Source organism: Zootoca vivipara, chromosome 12 (genome assembly GCF_965207765.1).
Source record: "Zootoca vivipara chromosome 12, rZooViv2.hap1.1, whole genome shotgun sequence".
NCBI lineage: Eukaryota > Metazoa > Chordata > Lepidosauria > Squamata > Lacertidae > Zootoca > Zootoca vivipara.
Window position 1 is genome coordinate 13,959,461 of NC_142595.1, and position 23,805 is coordinate 13,983,265.

Genomic DNA, 23,805 nt, shown 5'->3' on the forward strand with positions numbered 1-23,805 from the left:
GCCGCTTCTGGCAAACCAGAGCAGCACATGGAAACGCCGTTTACCTTCCCGCTGTAGCGGTTCCTATTCATCTACTTGCATTTTGACGTGCTTTCGAACTGCTGGGTTGGCAGGAGCTGGGACCAAGCAACGGGAGCTCACCCCGTCACAGGGATTCGAACCGCCGACCTTCTGATCAGCAAGCCCTAGGCTCAGTGGTTTAACCACAGCACCACCTGGGTCCCCTGAAATCAACTGGGGACTGCCCCCTGATTTTCTCAATGGATGGGGATTGTTCATACCCAGGTTCTGACTGACCTCCAAATTTAAGAGTCTAGAAGGAATTGTCCCACCCAGATCAACCTTGGCATCCGGCCCTGAAGTGTCTACCTGTCTCTTGTGTTTCCAGGATGCTTTTCTATTTAACAAAAGATAAAATGATGCAGTGGACAGAAGCGGTAAAAACAAGGCTATTTAAAAGACAGAGAAGATTAACAGGACTTGTATAAAATCAATATAAGTAGTAACAAGAGAGCAATAAAGTGAAAGACCCTAAAAGGTTTGGGAGACCAGAAAGGATTAAATTGACTTTGAAATGATGGAAGTGTTTGGGCCTCAATTACTTGGTGGGGATAAACAGCAGAGGTTGTAATCTGACAGGGCCCCAGGATGCCAATATATCCATGCAACACATTATGTAAAACACAGCTTGCAGTTTCCCGCTCTCTTTGCTTGTAGTCTAGTGGTCTGTACTACAAAGGTTTATCTGACATGATGTTAGTGGACAGTTCACACATAAATGACCATTCCTTGATTTTGTCATCACCAGATTAAGTGACACTTAGGGAAATACGTGATCTATAAATTGCTGTTGAATTTATGTGCATTACTTTTGAATCGCTGTGAAACCTGCTTGCATTTCAACTGTGATGGCTCATTTACCTATGCCAGTAATTCTAAGCAGTGCAAAATGGAATCGGAAATGTGATCATTTTGTGCTTTGGTTTTTAACCATGAGTGCATGCATTAGTGTTTATCAGTAAGCTGTAAGTAAGCAGTAAGCACAAGACGAAAAATGCACAAGACGAAAACGACAGCAAACTACACTATGGCAATGCGCTTTAAAGGTGACTTGGAAACTACAACTAAACGAGAATGTGGCAGCTAGAATGGTGACTGGGAGCGCCAGCTGGGACCATATAACACCAGTTCTAAAGGATCTACACTGGCTTCCAAGCACAATTCAAAGTGTTGGTATTGACCTATAAAGCCCTAAACGTAATTGGCCCTCATACCTGCCAAGTCCTGGATGGAAAATGGCGTCACCATTTTCTGGTGCCCATAGAAGGGCAAAGCGGCATCAGAAAAATGGCCGCTGGCAGAAGCGGATTTAAGGGAGAATAACGGGATAAAAAGCTATACGGGAGGCCGCCGGGAAATGGTAGGAAAAAAGGGAGTTTCCCGGCGAAAACGGGATACTTGGCAGCTATGTTGGCCCTGTATACCTGAAGGAGCATCTCCACCCCCATCGTTCAGCCCGGACACTGAGGTCCAGCTCCGAGGGCCTTCTGGCAGTTCCCTCACTGTGAGAAATGAAGTTACAGGGAACCAGGCAGAGGGCTTTCTTGGTAGTGGCGCCCACCCTGTGGAACGCCCTCCCAGCAGATATCAAGGAGACAAAGAACTATCCAACTTTTAGAAGACATCTGAAGGCAGCCCTGTATCAGGAAGTTTATAATGTTTGACGGTTTATTATGTTTTTATACTCTATGTGTATGTTTTTATACTCTATGTGCAAGACAGGAGTGCCTGGAGTGCCTGGCGTGCTATGGTCCATGGGGTCACGAAGAGTCGGACACGACTAAACAACTAAACAACAACAACAACACTCTATGTGTTGGAAGCTGCCCAGAGTGGCTGGGGAAGAAGAAGAAGAAGAAGAGGAAGAGGAGGAAGAGGAAGAGGAGGAAGAGGAAGAGGAAGAGGAAGAGGAAGAGGAAGAAGAAGAAGAAGAAGAAGAAGAAGAAGAAGAAGAAGAAGAAGAAGAAGAAGAAGAAGAAGAAGAAGAAGAAGGGATCTTTGGACAAAGTCCAGAAATGCCGAAGAGCCAAATGTATTAGTGCACCTCAGGAAACAAGATTGGGTGGTTTAGAGGACAGAGCGATGGGGGGATTTCTTAAATATTCCTACTTGAAAATGGGGACGTATCATTCATCTGCCACAGCCTGACCTCGGAGCACTTTCATTATAAGACAAGCAGGCCAGGGGGAGTGTCCGACAGGCATTTGAGCATCTTGTGCCTTGGGCAATTTCTAAAGCCTTCCCCCTTGTGATCCTTTATTTTCACCCCTGCTGAGAGTGCTCCTTATCAAAAGGGCAACCGCAGACATTATAGGCATCTTTAACCCCACCGGGCCGTTTCCCTGGCTACCTCATTAGAAGATGCTTATACCCTCTTGTCCGTGGGGGCGGGAGGTTTCTGCTGCTGATCCCACAATGGAATTAGCCCACCATGTAAGCTGCACGGAAGTCTGCAGCTTGTGCTGGGAGGGATGATGGCCGGAGCAGGCGGCTGACGGAGGCACCATCTAGGCCGCAAGCTTCCTTGGGAAGGAGCTCCACTGAATCTAGGGGGCCTTCCCGCTCAGCAAGGCTTGCTACCAGGCAACATTCTCTGCTCCCCTCTCCTCCTACCTTGTCAGACAGGGGTGGGGAACCTGGGACTCTCTAGATATTGTGGGGCACCAGTTTTCATCAGCCCCAGGCAGCAGGGCCAATGGTTAGGGGATAAGGCAGTTAAAGTACAGCATGCTACATCTCTCTGCTACATTTGGCTACTGGTGGTGGGTCGTGCGTTCCTGCATATATGAAAAGCATGATGATGACGACGACAATAATAATAATAATAATAATAATAATAATAATAATAATAATATACCCCAGCCACTCTGGGTGGCTTCCAACAAAATATTAAAAATACAATAAAATATCAAATGTTAAAAACTTCCCTAAAGAGGGCTGCCTTCAGATGTCTTCTAAAAGTCAGGTACTAGTTGTTTCTTTCCTTGACATCTGATGGGAGGGTGTTCCACAGGGCGGGCACCACTACCGAGAAGGCCCTCTGCCTGGTTCCCTGTAACCTCACTTCTCGCAGGGAGGGGACTGCCATAAGGCCCTCGGAGCTGTACCTCAGTGTCCGGGCTGAACAATGGGGGTGGAGACGCTCCTTCAGGTATACTAGGCCGAGGCCGTTTAGGGCTTTAAAGGTCAGCACCAACACTTTGAATTGTGCTCGGAAACATACTGGGAGCCAATGTAGGTCTTTCAGGACCAGTGTTATAAGGTCTCGGCGGCTGCTCCCGGTGACCAGTCTAGCTGCTGCATTCTGGATTAATTGTAGTTTCTGGGTCACCTTCAAAGGTAGCCCCACATAGAGCGCATTGCAGTAGTCCAAGCAGGAGATAACTAGAGCATGCACCACTCTGGCGAGACAGTCCACGGGCAGGTAGGGTCTCAGGCTGCGTCCCAGGTAGAGCTGGTAGACAGCTGCCCTGGACACAGACTTGACCTGAAGACCACTTATAACAATAGGGCATTAGAATTGTGGAATTGGAAGGGACCACAAGAGTCCTCTAGTCCAGTGGTCCTCAACCTTGGGCCTCCAGATGTTTTGAGACTACAATTCCCATCATCCCTGACCACTGGTTCTGCTAGCTAGGGATCATGGGAGTTGTAGGCCATAAACATCTGGAGGCCCAAGGTTGAGGACCACTGTCCAACCGTCTCCAATGCAGGAATCTTTTGCCCAATGTGGGGCTCGAACTCACAACCCTGAGATTACTAGTCTCCTGTTCTTGCAACTGAGCTACCCAGCTATCCGCTCAATTTATGCATCACCTCTGAGCAACCCTGGGCACTTTCTTTCTAAAAATGAGAGATGTCAGCCCTGCAGTGCCCTAGTCAAGAGCCCGTGTTTCTCCTGCTGTACTTGGGACTCCAGCTAACATCATCCAGCAACAGTAAAGAGGGCCACAGGCTTCCCACTTGTCTTAAGGTATGGTTTCATGAGCCGAGGTGGACAGTGTTAGTACGGGGCTTCCTCGGGGCTCAGTTTGAGACCAGGCTCAGCCCCTGACTCAACTCAATTTCAATACTAGCCCTAAGCCCTTAGGCTTCGATTGAATCATCACCACGGACTGCACTGCCTGCTAGTTTTTCTCCTCCATACCTGCCCTCCATCTCCTTGCATCTGATGAAATGGACTCCTCAGTCCACATCTAATGCCAAACCTGGGGATGTGCTGGTGCCGACCTATAAAACCTCAAATGTCTCAGGACCTCAATATTTTAAGGACCGCCTGTCCCCATACAAGCTGACCCAGACCGTGCGCTTTCTTGTCCAAGGCCCTTCTCTACGTCCTCACTCCCTGATAGGTTTGGAGGGTAGCCACATAAGAACAGGCCTTTTCTGTGGTGGCTCACCGTCTGTGAAATGCTCTCCCCAGAGAAGCTCACCGGGCGACATCATTGCAAGTCTTTAGGCGTCAGGCTAAAAACATTCCTCTTTACCCAGACCAGGCCTTTAGCCATTAAATAATCTATGGCCTGTGAAAGGTGGTCGTGAGGACTAGTATTATGATTATTTTACTATTATGCCGTCTGTTATTATGCTTTGTGTTATGTTTACTATTATTATGCTCTGCCCTGCCCTGCCCTGGGATCTCTTGATAAAGGGCGGCACATTAAGCTAATAAAGAATGATAATGATAATAATGGTGATAATGGTGATACTTATGCCATAGTAAATGCGCCACTGCAAAACTTTTTCTTTTTTTTGCTGCAACAGGAAGGAGAAAAGTCTATGACACTCATTGCAGCTGAAAAGAGTTTTTTCTGAGCATGTGCAAAGCGGCATTTTCCTGGCTCTGAGTACCATAATCGGGGTCAGAAGGTATAGTGATATCCCAGATGCTTTTATTTAGGTTTCTGGCAATCAATTAAAATGAATGAATTAGTGAATGAATGAATGAATGAATGAATGAATGAATGAATAAATAAATAAATAAATAAAAGGCCCCTTCCAGTTCTTTTACTGGGGATTTTAAAGCATGGGGTGGGACAGGGGTGTAGGAAGATAGGGGCGGTGGGGGAGGTCCACCCGAGCGGCGCGATCCCAGGGGCGCCATTGCGGCTGCCCGCCCCGCCCCAAAACGCGCGCCCCACGCCTGCGCATGGCGCGCCTACCCCCAAAACGTGCACCGCCGCTGGGGTGGGAACCTTCGGCACGCCGTACGTTGTTGAACTCTAGCTCCCATCAGCCCCAGCCAGCATGATGGCAATGGTCAGGAATGACGGGAATGGCAGTTCAACTACGAGTTTCCTGCCACTGCCTTGAAATAATATATTCAAATTTAATAGTACTGGGGAAATGGCAAAAATGACGAACGTTTCCAGGAGATATGATCTGCAATAAGCAGACTGTGAACTCTAAAAGTTTGGTGTATGTGTGTGTGTGTGTGAGAGAGAGAGATCAGGCCAGATTTTTGGGGAGTTAGTTGGCAGGTCAGGCCCATGTAGGTATGGAAGGTTTTTCCTCATACAATGAGAGGTGTGGCCTGCTGTAAAAAGAAGGAACATCTCCGCAGAGCAGCAGCGCTGAGCTTTGGCAGCCATCCCTGCCCGGGGGAAGCGATTAGGTTGAGATAATTGCTCTTTAACTGGCTGCTTGCTTTGTTGTCATTACCTCTGGAGGTAACCTGACTTGGGGGCAAGAAGCAGAGGCTTATTTTTAGCAGCAAGGAGAGGTAAGGAGTTGGCACCAAAGCCAAGAGGACTTCCAAGTTAGGTAACGGAGGTCTCCCGTATGGGCTGGTGACTTGGGATCTGGGAGCGTTCCTGTTTCGAATGCTACAAGCTCCGAAGAAAGCGGGGGTCTGGGGCGGGTGGGAAAGCGACCGAGACTTAGAGCTAGAGAAGAAGAGAAGAAGAGTTTGGATTTGATACCCCGCTTTATCACTACCCGAAGGGGTCTCAAAGCAGCTAACATTCTCCATTCCCTTCCTCCCCCACAACAAACACTCTGTGAGGTGAGTGAGGCTGAGAGACTTCAGAGAAGTGTGACTAGCCCAAGGTCACCCAGCAGCTGCATGTGGAGGGGCGGAGACGCGAACCCGGTTTCCCAGATTACGAGTCTACCGCTCTTAACCACTACACCACACTGGTGGGGAGATGTTCAGAAGGAGATCTGGGGTGGTGATGGTTGGAGGAAGCTAAGTGGGCATTTTAAGACCAGGGAAAACCATGACCAATCCAGATGTCTATGGGGAAAGGGGAGAAGGCCTTTCAGATACAGGGAGGCAAGCTTAAAGGACCTTCTTGGAGAATGGCAAAAACAACCGTTAGTAAGATCACTTGCTATTGTTTGTTTATTTAAAAGCATGGCATGTGGTGTGGCCTGGTGTTAAGCAGTTTCCTTACAGCAGTTTGTGTGTGTGCATGGGCATGCAGAATTTGGACAGTGGTCCTCCCCACACCCGTTCTTTCCCTCCTCTGTGCTTGTATGGTGCAGGGGAAGGGTTTTTTAATTTCGCAGCACGCACCCCCAGTGGCGTATCATGTAGGGGGAGGGCACAGGGGATCGAAATTCCAACACCCGGTGCTGCTTCTGTCACTGGGCTCCATTGAAAACGGCTTCTCCATGTGATCCAGGAAGTGGCCTCGCCAGAGAACGGAACAACTCTTCGTATCTCTGTGATCTCCTGGGTGACGCAGACGCCGCTAGGCAGTTGAATGTGCATGTGTACGCCGTCTGTTTCCCTCCCTCTGCATGGCCCCGGGTCCTGGCAACCCACGCTATGCCGCTGCACAACCCTCATCTCCTAACCCCCTGCTCCAGGGCAGCAACATCCCTCATTCTTAGTCATGGTGTTTGGTGCTGATGGGAAATCCGGGTCCAACAACAACAGGAGAAAGACAGGTTAACAGGCTTCCTCCTCCCCACACTTTTCTTCTCTCCACTGAACCACAACCTTCCGTTTCAGTGTTTTAAAAATATTTTACTTTTAGAAGACAACTGAAGGCGGCCCTGTTTAGGGAAGTTTTTAATGTTTGATGCTGTACTGTTTTTAATATTCAGTTGGAAACCGCCCAGAGTGGCTGGGGAAACCCAGCCAGATGGGCGGGGTATAAATAATTTATTATTATTATTATTATTATTATTATTATTATTATTATTATTGCTTTTTCTTCTAATTAAAAACGCATACACTTACACGTACTAACTTTCACTATATTGGTGAAACATAATAATCACTGATGTTTTGTTGTATTTTTAATATATTTTGTCGGAAGCTGCCCAGTGTGGCTGGGAAAACCCAGCCAGATGGGCGGGGTATAAATAAATTGTTGTTGTTGTTGTTGCATTTCGGTTTTCTCCTTCTACTTCCAAGCTTTTGGGGTGTAACCCCCCCCCCCAGATTCTTATGCATTTATACATATATCAGCTGGGAGAAAAGCCTGCTTCAGAGTGATTTACCCCGAAGTGAAATGCTGTGCCAGACACACGCCCTTCATGTGGATGTACGATTTGTGATAGCGCAAAGCTTCTTTTGGGATGCACACCCCCAAATCCTCATTTACACATATTATTATTAGCCATTCTTGATATAGGCCCAGCATGCTTGCTGTTGCATTTCACACACAAAAGGTTCTGTGTACCAGATTGTACCAGTTACAATCAGCCAGGGGTGGAGGAAGGGGGCGCCGTGGGGGCAGGTTGCCCCGGGTGTCACCACTCAGGGGGGTGACAAAATGCCGGGCGGCACTCACCGCAGGGCCTGCAGTGCGCCCGAGCCACGCGTCTCTCCTGGGTGTGACACGGTGGCTTGAGCGCCCGCAGGCTCCACTCTGCCCCAAATATCCCACCTGCCACCTCCCCCTCAGCTGTAGGGCGGCTGAGTAGGAGGAGGCAGGCAGACTCCTTGGAGGCCCCGCAGAGCGCCCTGCCCTGGCTTGCCCCACCCCCTGCGGGTGGCTGGCCCCGCCCCTGGGCACAGGGGCCCAATCGGCTTGCTCCGCCGCTGCAATCACCTCAGAAAGGAGATTGTGGGGTTGGAAAAGTTTCAGAAAAGGGCAAGGGAAACAATCAAGGGAATGGAGTGATTCCTCTATGTGGAAAGGTTGTAGGTTTTTGGGCTTTTTAGTTGAGAGGGAATTAAGAGGTGACATCAGTTCTTTTTTTCTGGGGGGACGCATACCCCTAAACATTTTGTGAATCTAAGTTTGGCCTCATTGAGGGGCAGGGTTTCAATATGAGTAGGAAAATGAGAGTACCCCTAAACATTTTTTTAAAAAAGAAAAAAAGCACTGGGTGACATTATCTAAGTTTATGAAATTAAGCATGCCGTGGGTAATAGGGAAATTTTTCCTTCCTCTTTCGTAACACTTGAACACTTGAACTTGGGGTTATCCAATGAAGTGTTGAAAGGTTCACACAGCTCATAGTTTAACTATGGAAATTGCTCCTACCAAGTGCAGCGATGGCCACCAATTTGGATGCCTTTTTAAGAGGATAGGACAAATTCATGGACGAGAGGGCTATCGGTGACTTCTAGCCACGAGGCAGTAATGCTTCTCAATGCCAGCTGCTGGAGACCACAGCAGGCCAAGGTACGTGAGTCTTTTTTGTGGGTTTCCTAAAGGCACCTTGTGAGAAAGAGGATGCCAAGCTAGATGGTCCATTGGCCTGGTCCAGCAGGCTCTTCTTAGGAGGCAACTCAACTACGACAGCCAACCGGCAATGCAGGTGTGGGATTTGGGTGCCCCAAAGCCTGGGGGGGGGAAGGTGTACTGCCCCATATTCTTGTTCATATACAGTATATCTATATTGGCAGTTATTGGTTTGGGCACGGTAGCATTGGGTCAACAATTATGCCAGTCTCTCAGTGATGTGGGGAAGTCTGGATAGCTCAGCTGGTTAGAGCGTGGTGCTGATAATGCCAAGGTCGCAGGTTCGATCCCCGTAAGGAACAGCTGCATATTCCTGCATTGCAGGGGGCTGGACCAGATGCGATTCTACGATTCGACACTTCATCTCTCTCCAGGCCACACTTAAGAATTAGGGGCCAAGGGTTTTACACCCCAAAATAACATTTGGGCCATTCCAAATCTAGAGTCGGAAGGGAGCCTGAGGGTCATTAGTCCAGCTCCTTGCAATGCAGGAATCCTGCCCACAGCTGTCCTTGGGTGGGCTTGAACCACCAACCTGGTGAATGCACTTGATTGGGCATCAAGTGAGGGATGCTCAAGCCCACAACGTCTTGTGGAGGAGCTAAAGCAGGCATCCCCAAACTTTGGCCCTCCAGATGTTTTGGACTACAATTCCCATCATCCCTGACCACCGGTCCTCTTAGCTAGGGATCATGGGAGTTGTAGGCCAAAACATCTGGAGGGCCACAGTCTGGGGATGCCTGAGCTAATAAAGTCTTGCAATGGGACTTGATTTGCCTTGGCAGTATTACCTGTGCAGGTTTCACCTGCTTAGTCTTAAAAACTGGGCTACAGAAAAGCTGCGCTCTTGCCGTGGCTGCCGATTTTGTTTTACCGGCTTGGCTCTCACAAAAACGCACCCGGCTCCTTTGCAGAGGAGCTGAGCTGTTGCAAAGAGCTCTGCTTCTACACAGCAACTTAGCGTTTATAGAGATTTTATTCTGCTCTCTCAATTGGCAGTATGGTTGTTTTGTGGGCTTCCTACGCGGTTTGCCGCTCTTCTGATGAAGCTAACTCAGAATCGAAAGGCAAAGGTCGACCCTAAATCAGTGCATTTCCCAGGTCTGAGACAATTCATTTCAGCAGGAGACCGTTTCCTAGAAAAGGAGCTTCTTCCCAGTGTACTTCCTTAGCTGCTCTATAAATAACAACAACGATAAATAAAGACACTCTAGTGTTGTCTCTTCCTGTAGCTACCCCTGTTTTTCTGCTTTGTTCCCTTTCCATTTTGCAGTTCCTTAGCTCCCCCACCACCTCGCATCGTAGCACAAAGAAAGAAAGAAAGAATGGGGGAAGAGAAACAGGTTTAAACATTTTTCAGGAGTCTTGTCATCTTTTATCAGATCAGCCTGGAGCTTTTATGTTGGGAGCTTGTCAAGCTGCGCTCCATTCCCCTTTACTGTACAGCAGCAGTTCACATTCCACAAAGTTTGGTCAACTCCTGTTGCACCTTCCAGCTGCCCCAAGCACCTTCCCATCAACCCATTTGCTTGCACCTCCCCAAATCAGGCAGTAAAGTAAGGCAGGCTTTACTCTCACTTCCAGGTAAATGCATCTCACATATTGCATTCAACAGGGAGCTGCAGGCACTCCTAGTATGATATATACAGATCTTGGCAAATGCACATTTGTGACATTTATACACTGGGTTCTTTTCTGTGTGAAGTGCTCCCTCCGCAAGGGAATTATGTTCTGGCAGTTAGGGGTGCAGGGGGAGGGGAAATTGATTTGCATATAAAGCTGTATTCATCGAATTCGCACTTTCCCAAACAAGATGAGAACCGGAACTCTGCCACCCTTCAAAATCTCGCTTCTCCAAATTTTTCAATGCAGTTCTTCTCCAACCAAACGATGTTTACCAAAAAGGCAATATGTCTTTTGGGGGGGGGGCTTGTATAAAATATGAATATATGAATGCAAATAACATAAACTTGCATTATATTAGGAGAAAACGCTTGTGAAAATACGTGTACGTTAGTCCAAACTTCAGAGAAAAAAGTGTGCGCGCTGGGACAAATCCGCACTACAATCCTGAAGGATTTTCATAAGGGTTTTTTAAAATGGAAATTTGCTGCAGAAACCTGAGCTTAAGATTGAAAACAAATGAGAAACTGAGAGAACCAAAACTTGACATTTCCTTCCGTCCCTGCTAGCAATACAATCCTATATATGGATACTTAAAAGTAAATTTTATTGAGAGTTGTTGTTGTTGTTTAGTCGTTTAGTCGTGTCCGACTCTTCGTGACCCCATGGACCATAGCACGCCAGGCACTCCTGTCCTGCACTGCCTCCCGCAGTTTGGTCAAACTCATGTTCGTAGCTTCGAGAACACTGTCCAACCATCTTGTCCTCTGACGTCCCCTTCTCCTAGTGCCCTCCATCTTTCCCAACATCAGGGTCTTTTCCAATGATTCTTCTCTTCTCATGAGGTGGCCAAAGTATTGGAGCCTCAGCTTCACGATCTGTCCTTCCAGGGAGCACTCAGGGCTAATTTCCTTAAGAATGGATAGGTTTTATCTTCTTGCGGTCCATGGGACTCTCAAGAGTCTCCTCCAGCACCATAATTCAAAAGCATCAATTCTTCGGCGATCAGCCTTCTTTATGGTCCAGCTCTCACTTCCATACATCACTACTGGGAAAACCATAGCTTTAACTATACGGACCTTTGTCGGCAAGGTGATGTCTCTGCTTTTTAAGATGCTGTCTAGGTTTGTCATTGCTTTTCTCCCAAGAAGCAGGCGTCTTTTAATTTCGTGACTGCTGTCACCATCTGCAGTGATCAAGGAGCCCAAGAAAGTAAAATCTCTCACTGCCTCCATTTCTTCCCCTTCTATTTGCCAGGAGGTGATGGGACCAGTGGCCATGATCTTGGTTTTTTTGATGTTGAGCTTCAGACCATATTTTGCGCTCTCCTCTTTCACCCTCGTTAAAAGGTTCTTTAATTCCTCCTCACTTTCTGCCATCAAGGTTGTGTCATCTGCATATCTGAGGTTGTTGATATTTCTTCCGGCAATCTTAATTCCTGCTTGGGATTCATACAATTTTTTATTGTGTTTTTATATTCTGCTGGAAGAAGTCCTGGGGTAATAATAATAATAATAATAATAATGGACACCCATTCTAGGTAAGTGTGTATAGCATTGCAGCTAAAGCAGATTTGTATGAAATCATAATTTGGGACGCCTTTGTTGGAATCCCCATCTGGAAAAAAAAGTTTGAAGTCTGATATTTTGATATGGTTTGAGTCCATTCTGTGTTTCCCAGAAATGTTCACCTTTCAGCTATTTTGTTTTCCTTTCAACATTAGCCAGGCCTTTTTAGAATTAATTTTGCTTCTGTCGATTGTTTTTATCTGGCTTCTAAGATCTCGCTGCCTTTTCATTACATACTGCGCTTCATAATGGTTTTGATTTGTTGTACCTGCCTCATAATTGCTTTGCATTTTCTTTTTATGTGAGCTGCCCCGGGAATTTTTTTTATGGAACGGTAATTTGCAAATACTTACAATAAATGCTATAAATACAACATCCAATCTCTGATGCCCCAGGGAAAGGATGAGGGGAAATCCTTCCTTACTTCACTGGATCGTGATGGAGTCACAGAAATGGAAACCGCCCAAACATCTCCATGAATTTATGCAACTGTGTCAAGGCACTTTGCTCCCCTGCTTGCCAGCCTAAACTGACTGCCAAAACATAACAAGGAATTCCACTTTTTAAACAAACAAACAAACAAACAAACAAACAAACCAATGTATATGTTGAAGGGTGTTAGGCAGGCCAAGTCAGTGGAGGTAGGCTAAATAAAATTGTGAACAAGGAGGGCATCTTGCTGGCAAAACCAAGTTTATTTTTTGTGGGAGACGGTGCCAGAGAGAAATGTCATGTCCAAATCAGGAGCATTTCTCCATTTTTGTATAGAGAATAAAATCGAGCAATTTGCCGTTGCAGCAGACTTCTTCCAAGGTCTCTGATATTATGATTTGGTCTGCCATTTACATAAGTGGGTACCGTTTGCATTCCTAAGCTAGGCACTCAGATGGCAACAGTTTTAAAAGAATGTAAAATATCAGATATACACGCAAAAATATACTGTAGTCTATGTCAGGGAAAAGGTGCAACTTAACATTTAAGGGCAATTCCTACAATTCAGGTGGTCCGGTGGAAACGTAAGTGTCATGTGCCTTTTTTAAACAATCGAACAGCCGCAGGTTTCCTTTTTCTGATGGATTGAGCATAACATCTCAACACTTACTGGAGGCATTTGGTTGTTCTTGAGATTTACCAGTAAATATCAGAATTTCCTGAAATTTCTTACGGGGCATCTTAAAATCTTACAGCTGAACATCAGCATTCAGTACATCGATGGCACTCAAGACAATCTATTATGTTTTCAAGCATTTAAAAGGGTGTCATAAAGAGAATAATGGCCACTAAAGAATTGGGCCGGGCAGTTGTTTTAGGCTGCAGGGGAGGTGGGAAAATAATGAAGGCATCTGAGATTGTCCAAAGTGCTTTTGCCCTTGCCTCTGGGTGACTTTTAGATGCCTGTTGTCTTTGTCCATGAAGTTTTCTTGGCAGGGATACTGGAGTGGCTTGCCAGTTCCTTCTGCAGGTGGATCACATTTAGTCAAAACTCTCCACTATGACTTGTCCATCTTGGGTGGCCCTACACGGTATAGCTCCTAGCTTCTCTGAGTTATTCAAGCCCCTTCAACGCAACAAGGCAGTGATCCATGAAGGATCACTGGTCCCATCACCTCCTGGCAAATAGAAGGGGAAGAAATGGAGGCAGTGAGAGATTTTACTTTCTTGGGCTCCATGATCACTGCAGATGGTGACAGCAGTCACGAAATTAAAAGACGCCTGCTTCTTGGGAGAAAAGCAATGACAAACCTAGACAGCATCTTAAAAAGCAGAGACATCACCTTGCCAACAAAGGTCCGTATAGTTAAAGCTATGGTTTTCCCAGTAGTGATGTATGGAAGTGAGAGCTGGACCATAAAGAAGGCTGATCGCCGAAGAATTGATGCTTTTGAATTATGGTGCTGGAGAAGACTCTTGAGAGTCCCATGGACTGCAAGAAGATCAAACCTCTCCATTCTGAAGGAAATCAACCCTGGGTGCTCACTGGAAGGACAGATCCTGAAGCTGAGGCTCCAATACTTTGGCCACCTCATGAGAAGAGAAGACTCCCTGGGAAAGACCCTGATGTTGGGAAAGATTGAGGGCACTAGGAGAAGGGGACGACAGAGGACAAGATGGTTGGACAGTGTTCTCGAAGCTACGAACATGAGTTTGACCAAACTGTGGGAGGCAGTGGAAGACAGGAGTGCCTGGCGTGCTATGGTCCATGGGGTCACGAAGAGTCGGACACGAGTAAACAACAACAACTGGGTGACTTCCATCTTGGGAGGTTTTCACGCAACGGTTGGACAGTCATCTTTCGAGGATGCTCTATTTATCAATGCCTGTCTCTGAAGTAAGGGCGAAGGTGAGATGATCCTACAGATACCTCATAACGCTGGGAATCTGTAGCCCGGCCTCGTAAGTTGGGCAAGGATTTGACAGTATTTAGCTTAGAGCTTGTTTTTACTGCCAAAGCTCAGCTCTGGAAGAAGAGCCTCCTCCTCTTCAGCTCAGCCACTGTCTCCCTTGGGAGGCGCATCCTCCCAAATTAATTTGCGTCACCTGGAAAGTTGGCACAGATGCTGATTTTTGGATTCGCACGGGCAAAACTGCGGTGGCATCTCATTGGTTCACTTCAGCTGCCCCCTGCCCACTGACTGGCAGCTAGCCCCCACCATGATGGAGCTGCCAAGCTTTGTTCTTTTTAAGCATCTGAAGCATGCAGTCAAAATTTTGGGTGATGAAAATGAAATCCAGTCTCTAAAAATACTTCTGGGTGTGAGCTCCAGGGCTGGAGAGCAGCCGCCAAGAAAGCCTCTCTGGGTTCATTTATCTGAGTGCTCTTGCGATGAGACCCCAGGGAACTCGATCCATTTTGTTTCCTGACGTTGGTGGGTTTTCGAAACAACCCCAAACCGTGCCACAAGCCTTCCTTGTGTTCATTTTACTTTATTCTGGTACAGGTATGAGCCTTGAACAGAGAACCTGAGGAGGTTCAAGTTTGAGTGTGTAAGTCGCACCTGTTAACTCTCCCCACACTGAATTACAGTGAATTATTTTGGTTGCTTCTGCCCTTTTCGTTTTCAGGGATACATTATATATTGCAGCTCAGGACCACAATACCTTAAGGACTGCCTGTCTCCCTATGAACCTACCTGGACCCTGAGATCATCTTCTGAGGCCCTTCTTTGTGTGCCTCCTCCACAAGAGGTCCAGTCACATAGCTGTCAAGTTTTCCCTTTTCTCGCGAGGAAGCCTATTCAGCATAAGGGAATTTCCCTTTAAAAAATGGAAAACTTGACAGCTATGGGTCCAGAGGGTGGAAACATGAAAATGGGCCTTTTCTGCATGCTCCCCCCCAGGGAGGTTTAGCCATTATACACCTTTAGGTGCCAGGCAAAATTCAGGTCCCTGGCTGATTGACATCCAATGTCCTTTTAATAAGTGTTGGGGAGTGTTATTGGGTTGCTCTTGTTTTTGTTTTTATTATGTATGTTATATTGTGATTTTTTTCTGGGGAAAGGAGGTTTGCAACAATGAAGGAATGGCTGGACATGTGGAACAAATACAGTGGTACCTTGGTTCTCAAATGCCTTGGTTCTCAAACACCTTGGAACCCAAACACTGCAAACCCAGAAGTAAGTGTTCCGGTTTGCAAACTTTTTTCCGGAAGCCGAATGTGGTTCCAATTTTAGTGTTACACTGAGGTCTGCCTGTTTTTGCTATTTATTTTGCGTTTTTGTGCCTTTTTTGTGAGTGTGTGGAACCCAGTTCAGCTACTGATTGATTGTGTGACTGCAGTACATAGTTTATTGCTTTCATTTTATGGATCCATGGTCTCGTTAGATAGTAAAATTCATGTTAAATTGCTGCTTTAGGGGTTGCTTTTAAAAGTCTGAAACGGATTAATCCATTTTGTCTTTGGAAAGCGCACCTTGGTTTTGGAACGCTTTGGTTTTGGAACAGACTTCCGGAATGGATTAAGTTTGAGAACCAAGGTACCACTATATAGATTTAATAAGCAACAACAACATATAAAATATCTTAGGTGTTTCACTTAAACAAGACCTGCCTGTACTTTGAGATCAGCAAATGAGACCCTCCTAGGAGTCCCTGCATGGGATGTGAAATACATGGTATGCGGGCCTGAGAAAGGGCTTTCTTGGTGGTGGCTCCTTGCAAGTAGAACTCTCTCCCTGCTGAGCTATGTCTGGCCACACCTCTCTATGGTTATGTGCACATCGCAGCTGACTTCGGCTCCGGCACACTCTCACCGCTGGTGTTTGAAGTGCGCATAATGTCGGCCGCAATCCGTAGGTGTCCTGTAGCTTCTTTCGTCTATCTCTTTAGAAAATGGAAGCTGAGGTGTGTACATTTCAGGCAGCTATTGTGCATGGGGCAGGCGACAGCTTCGTTGAATTGGAGTTCAGCACAGGGAATTAAATCAGGTTATGGGCTTTGGGTGGAGACATCCCCGCTCCATTTATGGAGTAATGTAGGAATGCTACCTGAGACTCAGCAACAGGGGGAAGGGGTAGCAGAATGGACTCACTGCATTTCAAGCAACTTACATGTACATGTCTATAGCTTCAGGCAGTTAGCCAAGAAAACACCTATTTTTTTGGAGGGTTTTTTTTGGAGAAGGAGACCCTGGTTGCTGCTTCTGCTCTTAGCAATTGCCATTCAGTGATTTGTCGTGTGTTTTTAATGGGCTGTGTTATTTTTATTTATTTATATGGATTTTATGTATTCTTATCTACTTGTTTTTCTTGTACGCTGCCTTGTGGCCTGTGCAAGAAGAATAAATAAGTAAGTCGGTGATCCCAAGCAGCATTTCAAATGTGGTAAACTGCCTACAGTATTAGGAGCAAATGTGCAAAAAGTGTGTAGATTACTGTATGTGTCTATATTGCTGTGTGTACACGTGTTGGGAAGTTGCAGCCAAGTGTGACTTTTCAGAATGCGTAAATCCAATAAAACAGATGTATACGACATATATACATTTTCCCAGAAATGTCAGCATGGCACCGCTGTACAATTAGAAAACGCCATTCCATATGAAGCAGCCCGAAACCTTTGCCATGACGACTTCCTGGCCCTTTTTTTGTAACAAGTTACACCGTACACAACTGCTCCAGTGATCAAACTGCTTCCCCCATGTTAAACCGATTTCATTTCATCGCCTGATATGCTCAAAACTGTTTCATCTTCATTTCAGTTCCCTGGACATTTTCCTTTTCTTTTGCTGTGACAACACACCAGCCTGCTAGGCTCTAGAACAGGGGTCCCCAGACTTACCCGGCTTTGGGCCAGTGCCCGCCGCACCAATTGCGCGGCGGGCCGGAGGGTGGGGGAGTACGCGCCCGTGCGCATGCGCACACACACTTACTGGCGCGGTGGCGTGCTTCCAGGTCGGAAAAATCGCTGAAAATCGTTTGTGCGCATGCATATGGGCCTCCCTCCGACCCGAAAGTGCACCAGAAAGGACCTCTTCTGGGTCGGGAGAGGCCCATACGCATGCGCACAAACGATTTTTGGCGCTTTTTTCCGATCTGGAAGTGCGCCGACGCGCTGCGCGCCGTAAGAGCGGGCGGCGGCAGCGGGCAGCGGGGGTCGTTGCGGGCCGGATTGGGAGACCAATTGGGCAGCATCTGGCCCGCGGGCCGTAGTTTGGGGACCCCTGCTCTAGACACAGAAACACTTTGCAAGACAGGTGCTCCTCTGCAAACCGTTCCAAAGAAGCTTTGCAGAAGTTGGGCTGCTAGATCAAATCAGAGCAAGGCAACCACTCCTTCCCTCACTTTTTTGGGCCATGGGTCAAATAGAGGGCACAGGGCGGGTAGGGGTCTTCAAGGTTAGGAGGAGGTGTCTAAATACAGTGGTACCTTGGTTTATGAACACAATTGGCTCCGGAAGTCTGTTCATAAACTGAAGCGTTCATAAACTGAAGCGAACTTTCCCATTGAAAGTAATGGAAAGTGGATTAATCTGTTCCAGACGGGTCCACGGAGTACTCAACCTGAAGCGTACTTAACCCGAAGCATGGGTGTAATTGGTTCCGGAAGTCTGTTCATAAACTGAAGCGAACTTTCCCATTGAAAGTAATGGAAAGTGAATTAATCCGTTCCAGATGGGTCTGTGGCGTTCGTAAACCGAAAATTTGTAAACCGAGGTGTTCATAAACCAAGGTTCCACTGTATTGTACGTACAGTGGTACCTCCGGTGACGAACTTAATTCGTTCCAGAGGTCCGTTCTTAACCCGAAACTGTTCTTAACCTGAGGTGCGCTTTCACTAATGGCCCCTCCTGCTGCTGCCATGCCGCCGGTGCGCGACTTTCGCTCGCATCCCGGGGCAAAGTTCGCTACCAGGAGCACCTACTTCTGGGTTAGCGGAGCTCATAACCCGAAGTGTTTGTAAGGAGGACGGTACATAACACGAGGTTCCACTGTATTTAGTTTCAAGCTTAGCGCTATGCAACAGGCTGAAAGCCCTGGTGTGTGGGTGTGTGTATACGCACATGTGTGCATGTTCAGGTTATATGTGCTATTTGCACACAAGTTTGAATGTCACTAATGTGGATGAGAACAAAGTCATTGAGTGTGCACTGCTTTAAGTAAACCTTCTGTGGTCTCCAGCTTACAATTTGTGTCTTGTTTTGGCTCTACTTCCTGACCCTGGCATTGTCATCTTCTGCCTCCAGGAGAAGGCTTTGACCTCTGACCCCTGTTTGACCCAGACATGGCCTAGGTTCATAGAGAACATTGGTATATCCTCCTGTTTGCAGGTCACACCTATGGCTGTGTCTACACATTCTTTACACTCATCCTTGGGCTGAATTCTGCAAGGCACGAGAATACTGCAAGCACGTGCCTTGCTACCCTTTTTTTGCTCCATGGCACCCTAGGTCAAATCTCCCTTTTCTTTTCTTTTTAAAACAACAACTCCTAGAAAGACGTTTTCCAAATTGTTTGGAGGAGGATGAACCTTAAGCAGTGGCAATGCCATTTCCCCCCCTTCTGCCTACTTTATTGATGATTTTATTCTGTGAACCACCCTGACATTTTAGGATGAAGGAGTTATAAATTGAATAAATCCCATACATACATACATACATACATACATACATACATACATACATACAGGTAAAGGGACCCCTGACCATTAGGTCCAGTCGTGACCGACTCTGGGGTTGCGCGCTCATCTCGCATTATTGGCCGAGGGAGCCGGCGTATAGCTTCCAGGTCATGTGGCCAGCATGACAAAGCCGCTTTTGGCAAACCAGAGCAGCACATGGAAACGTCGTTTACCTTCCCGCTATTTATCTACTTGCATTTTGACGTGCTTTCGAACTGCTAGGTGGGCAGGAGCTGGGACCAAGCAACGGGAGCTCACCCCGTCACAGGGATTCGAACCGCCGACCTTCTGATCAGCAAGCCCTAGGCTCAGTGATTTAACCACAGCGCCACCTGGGTCCCACATACATACATACATACATTATTTGGGCTGGGTGTGGTCACAGAACTCAACACATTTGTCGCAGAATGAAAGCACCGTCTGACGGTCTTGTCGAGGCACTGGAAGGAGCTCTGTTTGGGATAGAGATGCTCCCGCATCTACGGAGCATGGTTAATCCGCAAACACCACTTGCCCTTTCTGACTAACTGCCTGAAGCTATAGCCCTTGCAACAACTCTCTCTCTCGCCCTCCCATTTGTACGTATCAGGACACACCATTCAATTCACGTCAGTTGAAGGATGTGGGAAACCTCCACCTCCAAGGCCAGCTGGATCGCATCGACTGTGCCTAGTCTGTTTGCCAACACTACCGCTTAATGGCAATTGAATGATGAAATATGCACCCGCTAACACATCAGACGTGTTAACTGAAGCCAATTAGGATAAGCAGAAACGACAAAGCAGCAGGTAAAAAGTTAGAGAGATAAATCAGGGATCTCTCTACTGTGCGTGCAAGGCAGGTCGTATTAGAGGGTGAAGCTAAATCTCTTTCTTGCCCATGCGGCTTGCATTTTGCACGCATTACCATGCATCCCTCCCCCAGCACAATCCTTGCCTCATCCCCAAAATTCCAGACAAGTTGGAAACTGTGCAAACATTCCTGCTCTTTTCTATTTTCCCCATATTACTGTCACTCCATCCTTGCTTCCCAGAACCACACCCCTAAATAGTTCCTCTGGATAGGTACCACCTGCACCGTGAATTTCAGACTTTGCAGCTGGAATAAACTGGATACTTTTAACCCGACAAGTCTAAATGTGACCTGATATCCAGAATTGCATTCCTCATTACTGTACATTATTTCTTTTTTAGATTGCTGGTTAGAGACTGGAGAATTGGGGAGGCGTTGTTTGTTTGCTCGTTTGAAACGATGAGCTATAAGCATTTTAAAAGGTAGAAGTGGATTGCGACTCTCCCAACGACCTGGTTTAAAAGTCCGTGGCTTGCTGTTGGTCTACAGCTTCCACCTCATTGCTGAAAGAGAGCTAAGTAATATATTTAAATACCTGCAAGCATTTGCCTTCTTTCAGATAGCGTTGCTCAGTGTTTGTTAAACCGCCAAACCGTGAAGGGGCTTGAATGGGTATGTTTCAGGCTATAGAATCTGTCTCTATTGCATTGTTTGAAGGTTGTATTGGGCTGCAATTCTATACACACTTACCTAGAAATAAGTCCCATTGACCTCAATGGAGCTTACTTCTGAGCTGACATGCATGTGGTTAATTTACTGTCTAAGCTCTTCCCAAATGTATTTATCCTGCAGGGGGAGTTGAAAGGGCTCTGGTTCAGATTTGAAATTCAGCTCTTTGCAACCCACTTCTTAATATCTGGTGAAAAATGCAAGGTGGAGGAACTAACACTTTCTATCTGGTCTCTCCAATGTGGTGCCCATGGGCACCACAGGACCCTCAGAACACCCTACTTGGCTCATGCCAAAGCTCTATATCTCTCCAAATTTTTATTTTTATATTGAGGGGTGGGGGGTTTTTTTTGGCCTGCTGTTGGTGCTTTTTTCTTCTTCAGGGGGCAAGCACTGCCTTTGTTTTTTTTTTGTCTGCATTTTATTTGTTTTGAGATGTGTACAGGTGTTTCGGCTCTTTTGTCTGAACATCGCTAGGTTTTCTCCTGGGAAATGAGTATTTCGTGATCTCTGCAATAATTACTCCCAATATCCCGAAAGGTTGGGGGAGCCCTGCGCTATGTCAACCGAAAACAATAAACTGGACTGGGAGGGGAGGGAAGTAAAAGACTAAAAGGTAGAGAAAATATCCAGCAAGATTAGAGTAAAAAAGATAGATCCAGGTTTAGAACATACAATATCAGTTTGTGACAAATGTACACTCAGGTTCAACCGCACATTAATGTACTCAAATCTGCAATCACCTTTAAATGAAAAGCAAAACAAAGTTTGCGGTCTTAGTACACAATGAAATTCTTATAGTATTTGCCGTCCTACTTCATAATCGTCCAAGCAAAAAGTTCAGTTCAGGCAATGGTATATTGCCTCCCCGAAATGGCTGCTGACCCTTTAAAAACCGATCTCCTAAAATATGTTGAATGCAAACCCTGTTAAATTACGTATGTGACATCATCTAGATTCTCAGAACCAGAGATTTCATCCTTTGTTTTCTATGAGGTCATTGAAGATACCCCTTAGTGGATCTGAGGAGGTGGGGATAGGTTTCTTTGGGAAACTATAGGGAAAGAAGGGAATTAATCCCTTCTTATTGCCATTATTCGAGAAGGCTAAAAGAACAGATCTTGTCATTGAAATATCAAGATACCACAAAAGTGGTTGACTTAATTAAGATTTAGGGGCCTGTTTTGGTCAGAACTGGACTCCCCGAAAGCTGTGTTTGTTAACCAAATGCATCTCTCATTGGCAATTTCTCCTATTCTAACAAAGCTTTTAACTCTGGTGTTGTTCAGAAGTGCCCAATAAACAATGCAGGAAGCTGGTTTTTTATCAAACTGGGGTTAAGAGAGATCTGATTAATCTAAATGAAGGGATGTTGAATTGAAGAAATATCCTGAATGTGCCCTCACTATATGACTCATGCCCACAGAGCAAGGGAAATGGGCTTGTTTTTGTCGGCATTTAAGTCTCTATATTATTCCCAAATAACGAGACAATAATAATATAAAATACCGCCAGATGTGCTAAATGTTCGTTCTTCCATGTTTTTAAAATAGGGGAACCAAGCAGAGCTTTACAGTAAACGTCAGATTTCAAAATACGGTCCCTTTTTAGCCTATTTCCATAGTCTACTTTAGCTCATTTCTTTGTTGTGTCGGCTTAGAAAGGACTTAAGGAATGAATAATATGAAAAGGACTCTTGAAAGATGGAAGAGAGGCTTCTTTAGGTGTTACTCAAGTTAACATTGCTTTTGTGATTTCTAGTCACATTAGGTCGAGCCTTTTCCACCACATATACTTCAAGGCAGAATCTTAACAGATCAGGAGAGAAACTGCCGGGAAGGGATACTGAATTATTAAATGCTGACATCTTTCAATGAACCTTCGATTTGCCTTTACTTTAAGTCTCTGCCCCCCAAAATACAAAAAGAAGCAAGTCTTTGACCACATTTTCTCTAGTGATTATCTTTTTGGTTTGTTGGAGCACAACGGAAACTGCTTAATTTGCTTTTCCGTGCAAAGCGGCGAAGTAAAATTCCAAGCCGTTACAAAAATCTTCGTCAAATCAGAACTTGTAACTTGCTCGGTTTTCGTTAACGGTGTTTCTGTAGCCAGTGACTTTACACACGACCAAATTATTATTACTAAAGAGAACAATTATAGCATGGTCAAAGAAAACAGACACACTACCCATTCAGGTCAAGTACTTTAAGAGGCGACTGAAGGATGGTCACATTATTTAAAACGAAAAGACACATGTGATGAATGGCCTTTTAAAAAACATTGTCAGTATTCCATTGTGGTCCTTTGCCAAAACACTTAATAACAATGAATCTGAATTATACTTCTCCCTCTGAGGTGCCCATCCTTTCATTCAACTGGCTTTGCAACATTCTCGTCCGCTGCCTAAAAATTACATTCAGAGACGTTATATGAAACTACTGAGGGCTGCGGCTGGGAGGCGAACTATCAAGCTATCAATGTAAAAAAAATCATTAAGAAGCACCTCACCCTTCCAAAACGAGAAATCTTGCATTGATTGTGGGGAAAGTGGGAGAACAGAAACGTGTGAATGAAAGCAGATCACTAAGAGAGAGAATTGCGGATGTGCAGAGACAGGATGCAAATGGACAAAACAGGCTGCCCAAAGTTCGAGATGAGGGGGGAAAGTTAAGTCTTACCACCAAATGGGATAACCGGCTAAAACCTTTGCATCACCGAGGAGGAAAGCTAAAATTAATCCGAGCACGTGGTAATCCATTAGTCCAGGCTTGGTGCTGAGGAGAAGACCACTCTCCCCGAAGTTTGCAGAAAAACATTTAAGTACAAAAAAAATAAGTAAATCAAAAACAACCCAGGCCCTTTCTACCCCCACCCACCCACCCCCCTCATGTGCGCAAGCCCACCAAAAAACAGCCCAGGAAAAAGTCTCCCGAAGTGGGGAAAAATGGACTTGATGCCTTGTCAGAAATGCACCTCAACGAACCTTTTCCCCCACCCACCCCCGAAGATCTACCCAAAGCTTCTATTAAAAAGTGCTGTGCTTTGGGGATGTCAGGAGACAGCCAATCGGATTGCATGGCCTAAGGTAAGGGATGAGTCTATAGTTCAGAGGTGTCAATCATTCCAACATCTCTCTCTCTCTCTCTCTCTCTCTCTCTCTCTCTCTCTCTCTCTCTCTCTCTCTCTCTCTCTCTCCCTGTCTTAACCCCCCCCCCTTTTGCTTTTGCAACTTTATTCCTACCGCTTGCCAAGGGAAGGGAACAGACAAACCTTGAA

At 46.0% G+C, this 23,805-nt stretch overlaps 1 protein-coding gene across 1 annotated transcript in view; it reads right to left on the bottom strand.

Moving 5' to 3' along the window:
* WNT3 (Wnt family member 3) overlaps positions 1 to 23,287 on the bottom strand; it is a 40,251-nt gene extending 16,964 nt beyond the window's left edge. Inside the window, exon 1 of the mRNA XM_035135385.3 lies at positions 23,208 to 23,287. Within this exon, the coding sequence (XP_034991276.1) occupies positions 23,208 to 23,287 (80 nt within the window). The remainder of the gene's footprint in view (positions 1 to 23,207) is intronic.
* Positions 23,288 to 23,805: the final 518 nt, after the last annotated feature.